The sequence below is a fragment of the Halichoeres trimaculatus genome, unplaced genomic scaffold (genome assembly GCF_033239565.1).
Source record: "Halichoeres trimaculatus isolate MK-OKI-2021-1 unplaced genomic scaffold, fHalTri1.1 fHalTri1_scaffold_14, whole genome shotgun sequence".
Lineage (NCBI taxonomy): Eukaryota > Metazoa > Chordata > Actinopteri > Labriformes > Labridae > Halichoeres > Halichoeres trimaculatus.
In genome coordinates this window covers 13,071,101-13,088,450 of record NW_027437192.1, presented here as the reverse complement: position 1 = coordinate 13,088,450, position 17,350 = coordinate 13,071,101, and the positions used below count along the sequence as shown (strand labels likewise).

General features: G+C 39.4%; 1 protein-coding gene across 1 annotated transcript; it reads right to left on the bottom strand.

Moving 5' to 3' along the window:
• Positions 1-40: 40 nt before the first annotated feature.
• dgat1a (diacylglycerol O-acyltransferase 1a) lies at positions 41-16,695 on the bottom strand. The gene is made up of 17 exons (XM_074686459.1): positions 16,166-16,695; positions 14,376-14,463; positions 5,955-5,995; positions 5,792-5,877; positions 5,151-5,203; positions 4,546-4,651; positions 4,282-4,410; positions 3,731-3,805; positions 3,509-3,612; positions 3,381-3,419; positions 3,184-3,225; positions 3,049-3,093; positions 2,824-2,936; positions 2,658-2,723; positions 2,421-2,508; positions 1,491-1,553; positions 41-1,405 (listed from the first exon to the last, which is right to left on the bottom strand). Exons 1-17 carry the CDS (start codon positions 16,435-16,437, stop codon positions 1,259-1,261), a joined length of 1,557 nt encoding a protein of 518 aa, XP_074542560.1. The 5' UTR covers positions 16,438-16,695; the 3' UTR covers positions 41-1,258.
• Positions 16,696-17,350: the final 655 nt, after the last annotated feature.

Genomic DNA, 17,350 nt, shown 5'->3' with positions numbered 1-17,350 from the left:
CACACAATAACGGCATACAGTCCTACCTGTGCACTACAGATACAGAAATCTAAGTGTGTTTTTGTCTTACTTTTTTGTAAAAAATTTCTTACTAGTGAGCCACATTCACCTGATAGGTCCAAGAATTCGAAACAATTTTTAAGTAAAATAATACAAAAACACTTGTTTGGATTTCAGTTTTTGCAGTGCACATGAAATTATATGAAGGACAAAATAAAACAATTCTTTAAGTAAAATTCTTCACAAAGAAGACAATAAAGCCAGGGTGAAATCACACCTCTAGCAGGAACTCTGACACAAAGAGCTTGCATTGATGTACAGCTGAGAAGGAGATTCTGTACAAAGGTTCAAAGCAGTGAAAATAAAGTCACAAAAATATCCATTTCCTGTTCTCGTTCTTTGCATCCTCCAACTTTTAGTTTCAGTTTCTTGTTTGTCAAACCATTCTTTGATATGTTTCAGCGATACTCAACCCTACTGCCTCAAAAAAATAAATTATACATGTAATATGTACAACATACATGTAGCAAAACTAGCTCTGTGGTCAAATCATAGATCTCGAGACATCCTAAAAAGCTTCAACATGTAGAGACAAACTCTACTTGTAAGAAAGTGACTCCTCAACCACTGATGTGGGAAAAAAAGGTTCATGTTGGTCCTGCTCTGGCTTGTACTCACTCGGCAGTGTTTCACAACTATTACACTGGAAGGTTTGTGCATTATCTGTGAAGGGTTCGGTTTGAAGCAGTTTCTCCACTTTTCAATGCATTGAAGTGCTTTTGGAGTTGAGTAGAAAAGTTTCCTTTAGTTCATCAAATATTTTTATGGGCTTAGAACTGATATTCCAACAATACTGGCTTTTTTGAAAAATCTGAGCACCACATGTTTACTTTTGTTTGAGTGGAAGATAAAATCAAAACTTACTTTGGGACTGAATCATTTGTTCACTGCTGAAATGTTCAAACACCGTATAAAGATATTCAGAACTTGTGGAACGGTTAGGGCGACTACAGAGCTGAAGAGAAACAAGCTCTCCTCATGTTGAAATATTTCATGACAGTCTGCGGTATTATTCTCTTTAGTGCAAAAAGAAGTCAAAAATTCATTCCCTGCCGTTTCCTCACAGGTTCACACTAGCAGAACTTTCCACTATGATCACCTCAGCATGCTCTGCATGTCCTCAGAGTCGTCCTGCAGGCTGGTGTGTGTCTGTGTGCGTGTATACAACATGTAAATGTGGTGGTGTGTTTGTCCAGTACTATGTAGCGCCCCCGTAGTGAATGACATAGTAGTCATGGACGTACATCAACACAGCAACAGGCTGGCCGATGATGAGGGATATCCACACAGCAGCGTTGCCATAGTTTCCATTCAGGAAGCGACCCACAAACCAAGCCAGAGGGACCTGAAGAGTGAGAGGTCAAACATGTTTGTTTACAAGTTGTTGGTGAAAGAAAAAGAAAAAAGAAGTGGGTTTAGATGTGGCATACCTGAGCCATCATTCCCATAAAGGCCCACAACCTGAACATCTTCAGAGGGACACTCACAAGGTACTGAGGAGGAAACAGAAACACAGGTGTGGCAAAGAAACAAGTGTGAATGCAAAAGGAAACACATGAGCAATATTTTTGTTTGTAACATCACACATAAGATTTCTTATAAGATTTCTTTCTACGAGTCATCACCTCAGCAGAAATATTACGTGTTTTTTTTTTTGCACTTAAGTTTCTACATTTGCTATACATCTTGTTGTGTTAAACACGTCTGTTGTCACTGTTGAAAGTGGTTACCTTTGGTACTTTATCTCTAGATGTATTTAGTTTTTGGTTTGCCACAAAAAAGAAACAAGTCCACAGAGGCTAAAAAGTAGATTTAAGTTTTAAACAGTATTCAAGGAGATAAGAAAGAAGTATGCTTGTTATTTACTCATGTCTTGAACATTGCATAATTGTACTAAAAATGTTGTATGACACAAATAAAAATGAAAATAAAAAAAATAAGTGGCTCCCAAAGAGTGTTTGAGACTTTGGAATGTCTCAAAATCAGTGTATTTCATCCATTGTTGTACAAATACGAACAATTATAGGAGTTAAATGATATATAAAGCCAGGCAAACAGAACATGTTTGATCTGCTTTTGCTTTTTTTGTTGCAACAAGACCCCTCAGGAACTGAGCCAGAAAAAACACAGTATCAGAGGTGACAGATGAATTTAGGAAACACAGCAACATGTGCACATAGGTTGTCTAATTTTCTACTGATCATAATACTGATGCTGATTTCTACTGATTTTTTTTTCAATCACTGGTCTCCAGTACCTTTACTTTGGGGGTCATGGGGTTAAATGTTTGGTAACTCAGAATCAATGTGGAATTTTGTAGCACATTTTACACAAAAAAAAGCTAAATGATAATTTTTTACCTCATGAAAGAAGGCAGACACCAGGAAGACAGCTGTCTGAGCCAGAAACTTGTTGATTCCCTTTTTCAGCATTGGCTTATAGAAGTGTCTGTAAGACATAAATACACAAGATTCAGTGGGCTCACACTTACTTCATCTATTAATACAATCAAAAACAAGGAGCTACATACCTCCACCATGTCATTATTGAGTTTTATTTTGTACCGACTCTTATGAGTACGTAAGTTTGATGCTCACCTCAGGCACCACTTATGAACTGGGATGTTCCAGTTGGACCAAAAATATGTGACAGACTCAGAGTTCCTGACACAAATGAGAAAATCAGATGTCAAGAGCACTAGTCAGAATATTAAGGGTAATTTTTATTGTGGGTAAATTATATCAGTTTATTATCAGCGCTCACCACCAGTCTCTGTAGAACTCTCTGTCTCCAAACTGCAGCAGCTCTGCCACAAAGTTCATAGAGGAGTGAAAAAACCAGTAGAAGAATATTAACCATATCAGATGGTTAGGGACCTGGGAGAGGAGAGGAAAGGAGGACAGAGGAGTGCGAAGAAAAGGAGTGTTGGTTTTTGGTGTTTTCTGTAACCTGAGTTATTTCTTATCCACAGAACAAAGAGATACTCACTGCTAACTTTAAGAGGCGCTCAACCATCCTAGAAAAATCCATTTCCTGAAAGATAAAACCAGTCAAATCTTTATTTTGGATTAGCTCTTAAATTTAAAATAAGCTCCTGTTTTGTGAGTGTATGAGTGTGCACACCTGGAATGGTTTCATTGAGTTCTGTATGGTGGGGACCATCCACTGTTGAATACAAATTAAACTGCTTAAGTTTGCATTGTTTGAGCAATGAAAAAAGATTAAAATAGGCAGATAATATTTGCTTCTGTGTGACTTTCAGCAGGATGAAAGATGAAGGCTTCGACTAAAGGATGTACACCCGGAAATGTTTGTCTCACCTGCTGTATCAAACCCACCAACAGCTGCATGAAGAAAAGCTACAAGGACAAAAAAAAAATCTAATTTTATAAACTTCCATAATCCAAAATTTATCAACAAATATTTAAGCATCAGAGTGACCTCTTACCATCTCAAACAGTCTTCTTATCAAAAATCGTTTGCGTATTCGTGGTGAGCGGGGGAAGTTGAGCTGATAGCACAGAGTTGGGGCAAAGACAAAGTAGTACATGTCTGAAGACAAAAACAGAAACAATGCATTAAAATGAATTTGGTTATCACATGAAGAAGTGATTTTTCAATTCATTTTTTTGCTTTAAAACTGTGTGGTTTCTTTAGGCCATGTGGCTACCTCTGTGGGTCAGGTTGCCAGGATAGGAGACAAGAGAATGAACAGCTGATCCGTTGGACTGGGCCACATTTGGACCTGAATACACACAAGCAGAAGCAGAAATCCTAGTTAGCTGGGATTTATTCTCACATGTCTGTTTTTTTCTGAAACTAACAACCAGTTTCCCTGACAGCCCTCGATGACAGCTTCAGGTTTTTCTGTGTCTGGGCTGAGCTCCTTCGCTGAGGATATAAAGCAATCAAGTTGTAAGGGATTAAAATAGCTTCAAAACACTGAGCGTGATAACAGCTGTTCAAGACACACAACTTTGATCTCTGTGCGTCACAATGTGTGTGTGTGTGTAAGTTAAAAGCTGCTTGTCCCCACTAGATGGCAGTAACAGCACAGTAAAACGTTAGAAAATAAGCCTGAATCCTTCTCTGTGCACGTGACATTTCTGAGTCTGTTTCCAGGATTAAAATATATTCCCTTTTACTTCTTGTGCTGCTAACTCACAATCTAAATAACTGATATGTGTGTGTGTGTGTGTGTGTGTGTGTTGGTGTACTTACATGAATATGACCGTGTTAATCTCTTGGCTTTTGCGTGTCTGATTTCTCTGCACCACCTGTTGGTGTCTTGGTAGGAGTACAGCTTCAGAAACAACACTGTGTAGACCCCTAAGGAAAGCACACCGCCCACTGACACACACATACACACATGTCCATACACAAACACACGCACAAACCAAAAAAAGATTAACGCCATCGAGTGTGAAATCTCAGCTCTTGAAACATAATGGATGATTATTGTCGATAAAACGAGTGAATGTGTACCTGGTGTTATTGAATCTACTGTGAGTATAGAAGCTGAAGGGAAGATCAGCAGGGATGTCAGGTTAAAAATGTGAAGTATGTGTCCCGTTCCCTCAGAAATGGTCCCCTTGGAGAAAAAAGAACACACAGTGAGTGTTATGGTTGTGAGAAATTTGATCAATCGTGATCTTTCATGATTTGTCCATTTTATTCAAGGGAAAAAATTTTTACTTTACAAGATGAAATATAAAGTGATCATTATTTCAAAAACACTGTTTGATAGAAGTTTTTTAAAGTCTGTGTAATCTACACTTGAGGACAAAGTGCTGCTCTTATCAGAGGTCAGAGCAAGTACAAAGAAAGGAGGAGTAAGGATCTGTTTCAGGTAAACATCCTTGAGAGAAATCTCCGTATCCTATACTTAAAACAGGTGTAAGTACAAACAAAACAAGGTGAATTCTTTGACTCAAATTCATCTGGCAAGCTTGAGCAAATAGCAAAGCTAACTAAAGAATCAGACCACTTGTGTGTCTATAAACGCTGAAATATGAGTCCTATGTAAAAAAACAAAAACAAACAAACGCTGATACATGTTGAAAAATATGCGAATCATGAAAAGAACTCACCACAGCCAAACGTCGCTCTGTGTACAAGGCTGCTAAGATGAACACGTTGGACACTGAAACACAAAACAGACAAAGAGCACTTAAACATACTGTAGCAGGTTAACTTTACACAGAAAGGGATGGAGAATCAAGCGGAAGTTGGTGATTCAGATTCTTTAACAGATCAACATTTTGATGACCTAGTTGCAGATTGTTTCGATTTTTTACTCTGCATTTCAAAACTCATTCCCCCTAAGGACACGTGTTTATTGACTTGTTAATTAATAAAACTTAATGTTGCCTGAAAAAAGAGGCAATGCCATGATGAGTAAACCATCTCTGGTTTAAGTAATAAACAAATAATCAAGAACAGCTGTGTTGAAATATTCAACACAGGAGCAATGTTTTGTTTTTGTATTCCGGAACATCTGGCTCATTCAGTCGACAGTTCTTTGTGCTCCATCTGGGTCATGAGGAGGCTGTAAAACACGTTTACTACGGTTAACAATAGCACCTTGTCTTACTGTGATCAGCTCTAATGTTGACTGATTTAAGAACAGGAAATACAGGTCATGTTTGGTGAGTTCAAGTTGAATATCAACAGAGAGGTCACAGGAGGACACGTCTATTTACACAAAATAAAGAAATGAAAGGCTTCCTACCAATGATCAGACATGCTGCTGGCCAGCTGTAAGGATCCTTTAGAAAGAGAGACACCACTTGGATAGGATCCACTAAGATACCGTACCTGTACGAGGGACAAGAGCAGACATCAGCAATGCAACTGGTTTAAACTTAAGTTTGCCAGTGTAGGTTCATACTTACTTTATTATGTTCTCAAGGAAGAGACGTGCGTTACTCAGCACCTGAAAGGTTGGACAAAGAGGAAACATGAGATTATTAAGGAGTTTCTTGTCTTTTTTGTGGCCTTTGATTAAACCTGGCCTTTGTTTAGTTTAACAAAGTCAAATTTAGCTTAAACTCACTGTGTTAAATCTAATTTATTCATCTCTGTTTAGGGATGGGTACCTTTCACATTTGAAACAATACGATACCAATGCCCGGTACCTGGCAATCAGGGACGGCACCCGATGGTACCTATTTTCGGTACTTTTTGTGTTTATGTGGTAGAAAATATTGATTTATTTAATAATGAATTACAACATTTTTTCAATTTAACATATTTATTCCTCATTATATAACCTTGCAGTGCTGCATTCATGTCGAGCATGGAAAATTCCCTACTCTTTAACTCACTCACAGTCACAAGGATGCATTTAGGTGCCTAAACATGGAACATTTGATTTTAGGTGAATTGGTACCCGATACTTTTAACAGATTTCGGTCAGTACCTAGTACCTAATTTGGTACCCATCTCTACCTCTGTTTGTTACTGTCTTATTCCTGAAGTTATCACACCTTTATCACTGATTCAGCTGTCTCTGAATTGGATGGTTTTGGGTGTGATCCCAGGATCCACTGTCCCCATGCTGAAGAGTCCCTCAGCAGGTCATTTAAAACCAAACTGTGCTCATAGTGCACATGTTGCGCACACATAGTGCTTATATTACGGTTGCTAGGCGCTACCCAAGTAGCTGCCTGTTGCAGCAGCTCTCTCGTCTTTGTCCGTTTCTTGTAATTTTTTCGTCTCATTTTCGTCATCTTTGTATTTGGAGTGGATCATCACTTTGTATGGTTCATTGTCGGTCACGGACACCAAACTTTTTGTGGCTTCGGCGGTATTTTTTACTACTTTTCTCCTGTGTTTGTCTGGAGATCCTACATGTAACCATGGCTGCATTGTTTACATGCGAAATTAGCTGTTAGCAGCCTGTAGCATGTCAATGCTAACTAGTGTAAGGCTTGATGATTTCCCTCGAGCTGAGGAGGAGGAGGTGAGGACGACGTGCTGGTTCTCGGATGTGAGCTGAGAGGTGATGACGTGGACCTGTCCTTCCATCCATCGTTGTTGGGAACGTGGGATCTCGCTCCGGGGGATGGACGAGCTAGCCGTGCTAACCCAGCGGCATCGTGCTGTTCACGGATGTGGCTGACGGAGCTGACAACGGACGCCGCGACACATTGGAGGAGCTTCGCCTGCTGTAAGCAGACAGGATCCAGGAGACAGAGACTGAACAGACTGCAGGGGAGGCTCAGTCCTGGACCCTGTGGAGGTGGAGACTGGCTGGGCTGGAGAGTGGTGGACGAGTGGTGGACGGGATGTCGTCATCTATTTTCTTATGGACATTTTTGCACTTTCTACATTCTTTCTTACTTTTGTTTTCTTAAATGCTGCGGTGACTCCTGAATTTCCCCTCGGGGATAAATAAAGTATTTTCTATTCTATTCTAGTGTGTGAATGGGATTAGTTATTACTCTAGGCACTTCATCAGCCTCTGTCATCAGTGTATGAATGTATGAATGAGCGAATGAGTGAATGAAATATGAAATGTACCAAGTGCTTTGAGCGGGAGACTTGAGAAAACACCATTTAGTGTCACACTCTCCTGCGTCTCACTCTGTTAAAAGCTAGTTTATGATTATATCAGGTCTTCAAGTTCAATGCCACAGTCCAGTTCGTTCAGCCATCAGATATCTGAGCCTCTCTCAGATAAAACCCACTAACACGGACTGAGAATAGCATGTTTACCTTTTTCAGATCTTTTTTATGGTGTTTCAAGTACACGAGGAAGAGAAACAGTTAAGATAATGGGGACAATGAGAGTGAGATACATGATAAGGTCAAACTCCGGTAATAAACTGGCATGTTGCACCTCGACCCACAGGCCTGCCAAACCCATACAGCAATGTGGTTTTGATTCAACTATGTCTTTTGTCCAAACCAGTGACCTTTACCTCAGTAACCTTCAGCACCATAACATAAGAGCAGGATCTGTGTGATATCTTTATCAATCTCTATAGTTTAAGCTTTTTTGGTTTAATACCCACTTATATCTGGCTGTAAACTGCAGTTTGCTCTGATGTCTGGCTTTTAGAATGATATTGAGAGAGATAAATCAAATTTCGCAGTAACAATGATGTGAAAGCTTTTGTAAGTTTCTTGCAAAAATATTCCATTTCTTTTGTTGAGTCTTACTTTTCCAAGCATCAAAGATTTAGACTTTGACATTAACATGTTTTCCTATCTACAGTTATTATTTTTGTAATCATTTACAGCCTCCTCAGTAATAAAACACTGACATGATTTTTTTTCTCTCTTGAACAGTAAATACGGAAGTTGAATGCATGCAGGCATCAACATTGCAAAAAAGGCTGTGAGGACGATCCGTTTGGCGCTGATTGCAGCAACACCTTTGACCAGAATCAGCAGTGTTTTTGACAAAGACACAGTTTCCCATGAGAACCAGGGCTCACTGCTGTGACTCAGATGCAGCTCTTGCCAAGGCGTGCATTTGTTTTGGAAGCAAATGAATGGAGAGCAGATCTGATTTCTGACACTAGTTTATGTGGGATGAAAATCAAAGAAGCAACAGATTGTAATGGACATACAGCTTGACCCTTTACATCCTGAGGCTAAAAATGGTCTGGACATGTTTTGTTATTGTGCCTTTAAATGGTCTAAAAATATCCTAGGCCTGAGAGCTTTGGCCTCTGTTTCCAATTGTACATAAATTTGATTTTTTTAACAACTGGTAAATGATTACTGCACATGGTCTGGGAGTATTGGCAGTTCAAAGAAGAAAAAACAAAAAATCTTAATTATTATTTTTTGGACTTAGGTGGGACAGAACACTGTTATTTACAGAAAGCACAGCTTCTGAGCTCTCTGTCTTGAGGAGTTATTTTGTTTAGAAGCCGTTCAGCACTTTTGTGATATTTACAGTGTTTTGCTTCGCGGGGCCATGTCACATGTTAAGGATTATTGTAATGAACCATCCTGGTTCATTCACTTGAAAGTGCATATTCTTAGGTTTTCAACTCTATTTGAACAGAGTTATGGTAAAAACACTCCAGCTGAGGTATATATGGTGCTTTTAGCCTGTGCTCTATCACTCTCCCATTTAGCTTTCTTCTACTCTTCTGTCCTTTTTCATTTTGTCAGTCCAACTCTTGTGTCAGTCAGTACTTCAAAATAAATCAAAGAAATGATTTTGTTCAAGAAAAACATCCAGATCTTGCTTCTCATTCAGTCATCTGACTTCCCACTGCAAAACTTTGTCAGCTGGCATGTCATCATTGGGACTTTCAGTCCACGTTTTGTAAATGAGTCCTTGTTCTCCTTGGAAAATCAGATGTGACCACAGATGGTAGGAGATAGCATTCAGAAATAACCAATTTTGGCGCTGATAATCTCATTTTCTATTGGTAGAAGATCGCTTATGAAATCTTTTTTTTTACCTTTAAGCTGTGTCGCGCAGTTTGCTGAATAACAAACATGATCCTTTATGAAACAGGTTAAAATATATGACGAATTAGAGCCGTATTTTCCAGTCATGAACTCTTTAAGTTTTAGGACTGATTTGTGATTGTGTTTCCAAGTTCCTTCCTGTCAGTCAGAGACACGTATCAGATATGCTGGATGGCGAGTTTAAAAATAGAAAGAGCCACTGAGGTTGGCAGAACATAAGGAGCGTGACACACAAAGCCGACCTGTTGAGATTGATACCAACAGTGATTGAATGATCAAATACTTTGCAGCTCACAGCCAGCCAAAAACAGACATGCATACACAGTATGTTTACAGCAGCTGGCACCGTGAGGTTTCACTTTTTTAGGTGCTGCTCTCGTGGTCATTTAATCCATCCACAGGGGCTGTTTGGCTGCACATCAGAGGGAGCAGCAGAATGAACCAGCTGAGGCTTCAATAGTTCAACTTCATGCTGTCATGATGTTAGTTTGTCTAGTATTAGCAGCATGTGTTCCCTGCCACGTCTTCTCTGTGTGGGTATACCTCTCTATCATTCAGATGCGTGTTAAAACACTAATCTGTCTAGGGGGGCACAGATTATGAAGCACCAATGTAAATCTGCTTAATATACAGTGAGTATTTCTTGTTGCAGAGATTAATTTCTACAGATCAAGGTTTGATCAATGTGGTTTACTGATGGGGTTTCTGCAGAAGCTGAAGGATGTGAAGCAGTATTTGTCTCAATGAAGTTTTTGCCTAGGAGTTTTTTCTCATCAGGACTGAGAATTTTAGACAAGCATGTTCAACAGTGCTGAAACAAAACACCTGATTTCACTCCAACTGTTTGGTACATGCAGCTAAAAAAAACAACAAGTTAAAGTCTGGTTCAACAAGAACTGGCTGGTGTCACTCAAGAGACACAAAGATAAATACAGCTGCCCCAAAATCCACATGTAATTTAAAAAAGTATTTTTTAAGACCACCCACATGTTGATGTTAACCTGCATGAATTATTTATGCTCTACCACTCAACTTCAACAGTGAGAGCATTGAAAAAAGATAAGTGACGGCACATGCAAGGTTATAGTAGTTAACTAAAACAAAACTAAAAACAAAAACAAAATTTTAAAATACATTGCAGTTAACTCAAACTAATAAAAACTAGAAAAGAAAACAAAAACGATAAGTAAACTAAAACTGTATCTTGTGTTCACAAAACTAACTGAAACTAACCAAAATTATAGACAAAATGTCCTTAGTTATAGTTTTTGCCAATTTTAATACTCTTTAGGATTTAAATTAATCCGACACATTTTCCCAACCAATTTTAGACAGTTTTCGGCAGTTGTCAGTGCTTTGAAAACGTAGTGCAGACGTACTGGGACGAGCTTGTTTACTGCACTGACTGGCTGTGCTCTGTGCTGCGACGAAACGTAGAGGAGCAATGAATCAGAGCATCTGTAATAGTTTAATTTCATGTAAGTCTGACTTTATTGTTACAGAGTCCAAGCTTCCAATTATTAACGCTCATATTATATTGTTTTATATAATTTATGTTTTTATTATTTTTATTGAATTCATGTTAACATTATTTTATATAATTTATGTTTATATTTTTATATAAAGTTTATATTATTTTCATGTGTTTAAGGCAGCAGCCAACATTTCGGTATTAGCATTGACTGAGTAGTGAGCACTATGTTGGACTGGAAAATAAACTGTATTACAAAATATTTACTCTGACCTTTTTGTATCCTGCACCTGGTTAATAAGGTATGAAAAAACTAAAACTAAACTAAACTAAAACTCAACTAAAACTAAGCCTTGTTGCAAAAATTAAAACTAAATAAAAACTAGAATGCCCGCTCCAAAACTAATTAAAACTAAACTGTAATGGAAAATATAATGTCAAAACTAACTAAAACTAAACTATAATGACAAATCCAAAACTATTTTAACCTTGGGCACATGTCGTCTCTCATCTACTTCATGTTCAACTGCTGATGAAGTTTCAGGATTTCAGAGGATAGTTTCAGCTGCTGAGGACAAATCACACAACTTAGCTATTAAACACACACACACACAGACACAAGAGACTGTGGTTTCACTTCACAGCCTTACAGTCTAATCCTGAAGGCTTCCTAAAAACAGCCTGAAGCGAGCAGCGTCAACTGTCCCTGCTGACCATAAAGTAGAAGACTTGGTCGTCACGCAGATCTACTCTTCAAAGATGGGGTTAATCCGTCACAGTACGGCTAATTTAGACTTGGAGAGAACAAACCAATGGAAACAGACTACAGGCAAATACAGAAACCTGCATACGTTTCACAGTAATACAGGGACAAATGATCAGAGTCATACTGCGTCAGAGCATGTGAAGAACATATACTCATGGCTCTTTCTAATCTCTGTTTCAATTTCATTAGGATTATGGCTAAATTGGTATTTGTATCCTCTGCACAAATCAAAACACGAAGACAGTGGATGTTCAGAGACGCTGTAGGGGGCTTGTGGACAGACACACACACGCCTGAACTCAACCATCAGATATGGGGTAGAGTTCATCTGTCCTGAAGTGACCTCAGAAGGCCCAGAAGGAAATCCTTAACTCTGACACATCTGTGATCACTGACGCTCCTAAAACCTGATTCTTTAAATATTCTCTCTATATCGAACTCTAAATTTAGCTGGTTAACAAGAATGTGAAAAATCACTTCCGCACTCTCAAAAACCAAATCAACAGAACAAAGCTCACTCATCAAGGCGATCTCAGCGCACCTTAAAAAGTGGCCTACTTTCCACAGCAGCCTGAGCACAGTGTAAAACAGGAGATAACAGGAGCTCCTGCTTCTTTAATTCCTTTCATATGTTTTAAAAGTGGCATCTTTCAAGAGATCCTTCTCGTATCGTACCAGCTAGCTTAGGATTAGTGAGGACAAACTGTCAGGCATACACAGGCTTTGTGAAGGATTATTAATTAAAATGACCCAAAAGGAAGATTAATCTCTCAGCTGTTTGTTATATTTGGTATTTGAGAAGGGGACAAATCTTCAATGCTGGATCCTGACTCAGCTTGTAGAGGAAGATATTCTCACATAACATCAATCAGGCGTTAGAGTCCTACTCACCCAGTCAGGATTCTAACTTGCATAACCAAGCATTCCTTGCATATTATCTCTTACATAAAAACACAGGACTTAGAGTAAATAAATATAACGGCTGTGGACACAAACAATGAACCTCTCTGTTTGCTTTGAACCCTATAATCTCACTTCTCACTCCCATGACATAAAGACGGTAGAAATTCCTCCACTGCTTTCACTTTCATAAGCATAAAGCAGCCTGTTAGCATAGAAATGTCAACTTTAGATGAAAAGTTGCCCAGGATGAAGCTGTAGCTAATAAATGCTCCTTAACCTGAGCTGTAAAGGAGAAAATAAAGGATATTCAGACAGGGCTCAGGGTGAGTAATGGTGCAATTCTGCAGCTTGTGTGGCTGGAGATAGCACTAAAAGCAACTTATCAGACTTCACACAGGAAAGCTTTATGAGTCATATAATGTCACCGTAACAGGTTGCAGTTTAAATCCCAGGAGGATGTGAAAAAGACGCCACTCATACACAAGACTTAGAATGTTTTGCAGTAGTTCAAAACTTCATGTACATGTGGCAGTGTGAGTACACTAGATAGAGAAACTGACATGCAAAATCATCGAGGGTGGTCAAAAAAAAAGAAAAACAACTCTCATGATATAAAAATGTTTAACAATGGTCTTGACTCCCCTTTTTGTGAAGTTCAAGTTAAAAGATGCCTGACTTTATACCCTAAAGGGGACATATGCTGATCCCTGATTTAATACTGACATATAATATAATATATTTGAAAACAAGACCTTTCACCCCCTGAATTTTCAAAAAATGAGATATTGTATTTTTTCTGATATCCTAGAATGAGATTTGATGCCTCTGAAAATAGGTCATTGACATTTGGCCGCGAGATTTTGACTGTCGTGACGACACAAGGATCCTTTCTTTTTATTGGAGTAATCTGATAAAGCAGCTCCTAATCTGTGATGTCAGTTGGTCACACAACCGCCACCAAGGGATACACCTACCAAGAGCCGAGTATAAACGTATAAACTATACATGTTACAGTACCCGTTTGACTCACCCCACTGAAGCGTCCTGAGATGATCTGTGTTGAGGTGGATTTTCTTCCTCCAAAGCTGCAGAACCGTCTGGGTCTGACTCGGGGTCCAATACAAAAGGACGTATCCTACACTCTGCCATTTTATTAGTGCTATCAATACCTTACGTTGAAGTTTTGGCAAACAGCAAACTCGCTCGGTCTGCCCCATCCAATATGGCGATTTTTTAAATACTGCCATGCTGTAAAAACCGCCCCCTGGCTCTACCCCCTCCGCCCCTCTGATAGAACTGACCAATCAGAGCACAAAGGGCTGTGACGTTGCGAGGTTACTGGAGGTCATTCTCGAATTGGAGCGTTTCAACGAGATCTTCATAATGGCCTAAACTGAGGATATTGAGAACGCTATTGTGGGACAATGAAGGAACTAAATGACTTGTACTGAGGGCAGAAATGCTTTACAGGTATCCTAGTCTGGCATAGTGAAAAGGAGAAACAAGCATGATATGTCCCCTTTAACTTTGTTAACTTTGGGCCGTTAGTAGCCCAGGTCAAAAGCTCTCCTTCTCTCTATCTGATCACCTACACAGCGTTTATTTGGTGTTGCCTGGTCTCAGACACAAAGGGCAGAAAGAAATGTGGTTCTCTCACGGATTAAAAGGAAAACTAGCCAACCAACTTATTCAGTTCAATAGTCATGTGAACGTTAGAGACGGACGAGCTTTACCTACCAGCATTACCACACACCAGTTGAGGATTCCTCTGTAGTTGCTGTAGCCACTGGCCGAGCTTAGGAGAGACTCTTGGAGGACATGGCAGCTGGAGGGAAACACAAAGTCAACAGTTTTTATTCCTCATCAAGAGCTTTAAATTCCACCCTGCTCATTTATCTCCAGGAGCTCTATGGCAAAATAAATGTGTGCAATCTGGTTAATGTCAAGCTTTCGTAAATGCACTTTGGAAGAGACCAGGAGGGTTGACTGAGCATTTTGGTGACTGTACAATATTTTTGTTTGATTTGAAGGAGGCTGCTTGAGTCAAGCTGACAAGTCACATGAGTCATGGTTACAGCACAATTTGATGAGAGCCGGGTGTGCTGAACAAAAACAATCACATTTTACTAATTTGGCATTACAGTGAAGAGTGTATTTTTCTTACAGGAAGATAAGTTGAGAGTGGTGAGATGAACACCTCATATTTATGTGTTAAGTTTTCTAACACACTTTTCACTATTTCTAAAGCGTAGATGACTTATGGCTGGTTGTTTAGTTACATCTTCATATCTTTACTTTTGGGGATCCCATGCTGGGATACAGATTCATCTCTTAGAAATTATTCCTTTTATTGTTTGGCCAAAAAACAGCACCGGTGAAAGAGGGTTGTAAACAGGGCTGAGATAAACAAGTAAGAAGACACAAGACAGGAAGGAGAGATCACTCTGATAACGCTGAGTTTAAGACAGGAAGACGCAAAAAGTACGCATGTGAAAATGAGACTTTTGTGAAGAAAGGGAGGGAAAGTGCATCCAAAAAGGGAGGAAAGAGTAGAGGGATTTCTCAATGAGTGCTATGACACACTCATGGCAGAACGTTTAGACAGAGAGGTGGTAGGCAGGCACTGAATTGCAAAAGCACATCTGCTGTAATGCAGGAAAGTGTCAGTACACTCCATTCATGGCAAAACTCCAACTGAAGTAAAACAATGTGATTTTATTTCTGGTGTTGGCTCTTGACGTCTGGGTTGAAGCAGCTTCAACTTACAGATGCAACACCAACATGTAAACCATAAAATGAGTGGTTAGGGGTAAAGGTCACTGCATTGCTACTTTTCTTTAAAACACAGTCGCTTTTATCTTGAAATGTCATGAAAGAGCAAGAGCTTCAAGTATAGACAGGGCTTTTTTATGCTTTAGATATAACTTCTGTATGGTGGAAAAACTTTTATTTATATTCACATGCATTCAGACAATTATTGCCAATCCCTCATGTTCGTCGCTTGATTTGTAAAAGGGCTTGGTATCCTGATTGAGGTTCTAACTGTGCCAGAGATTCAAAGCGAAGGCAGGAGATAAGTGCTTGGCTCAGGAAAGTAGAACAAACATTACTTACAAAAGAAGATGTTTGACATCAAAGGTATTATCTCTTCTACTATCTCCCCTTTCTTTTGAGGAGGGTAGATGTCTGACTCTTGAAGCATACAATTCTACTCAAGTAATCAAGCACATGTGACAGTGTGTTGTCATTCTGTACTTTTACCTGAGGAGTGCCGACTATTATGAATGAAAGTGGCCTGTTTTGAGACTAGTTTGCTCTCACGTTATGGTAGCTGTGTGAGGGAACATGAGTTTGTATTAATACAGTAACCCCTAGCCTAGATAATAAACCAAAAACTGCGAAAATTAGAATAATAGCTCTTGTGTTGTGAAATGAAGCTTTCTGAAGACGTTCATGTTTCTGTCAGTTTACAGACGGTAAAGCGTGACGTCAACGTTCAACGTCTCTTTTTAAAAAATAACGGTTACCTGAGTCTTTGGTTGATGTCTTCCACCACATTCCTCTGTTTTCGCAGACTGTCACACAGCTCCCCCTTCTCTCTGCCCACCTTCCCGTTGTTACTTGCATGTCTCGATACCTCTTCCGTTTTGGCTTTAGCGGGATACGGTGGAGGTTTCTCCCCGGCATCTTCCCGCTTGCCCCCGTTGGCTTGTTTGACGCCGACAGCTCCTCCACCGCCAGAGATCGTGGTCCTCCTTCTGCGGGTTACGGGGCCTCTTATCTCGGCTCTGTCGCTCATTTTAGAGGCTTATATCGTGCAGTTTTTAACTGCTTGTCATTGCTGGTCTAACCGCTGTCGCCCCTTTTCATCTCTTCCCATCAGGAGTTAAGCAGACTGCAGCGGGCAGCCCACGTCTCCTGTCGTGTCAGTGTCGGCGCTGATAAGGAGGCGTTTCATCACTACTACAGCTCAAGGTGCAATTGTCAGTGAGGTTGCCAGGTTTGCATTTTTAACTGACATCCCCCTATCGAGCCAAAATCCCAATGAATTTCCAGATTAGCCATCCACTTATTCACTGCTGTCCTTGACAAATTTCTTTGAAACGGAACTCCCTTATATAACCAACACACACATTTTTTTTTTGTCACACCAATCACTTCCCTACATTTTATCCCTTGCCTGACTTCTGGACTTCCACCCTAAATCTTTTATTGTGAATAGGCCTATCATGATTATTATTGTTTTAGTGATTTTTTAATCAATCAGATGCTTCAGGAAACTTGGAGGCGTGTAGTTTTTTTTGTGTATGTAGATTTAAGTGGGTTCTTTCTTTTTTTAGAGAGAGTAAAACACTGTCTCCTTGCACAAATAATTGTTGTAAGAATTTAATTTCTATGAGGCTCATATCCTATGACCTTGTACGTGACATTAAGGGCAGAAGCTACCTACATTGCATTTAAAACATGCACTTAGATTATAATTCACGTAAATTAAAATTACACAGCCTATAGATGAGGTTAAATATTCCCCTTGCTCATCTGAGAATTTTTGCCCCACAACAAACAGGACAAAAAAACAACAAATAGACAAACAAACAAACAAACAGACAGACAGACAGACAAACAAACAAACAAACAAACAACAACAGAAAAAACAAGTATTGAAGAGAGATAGTTTCCCTAATATGCAATGTATACTTATTATTGTGATG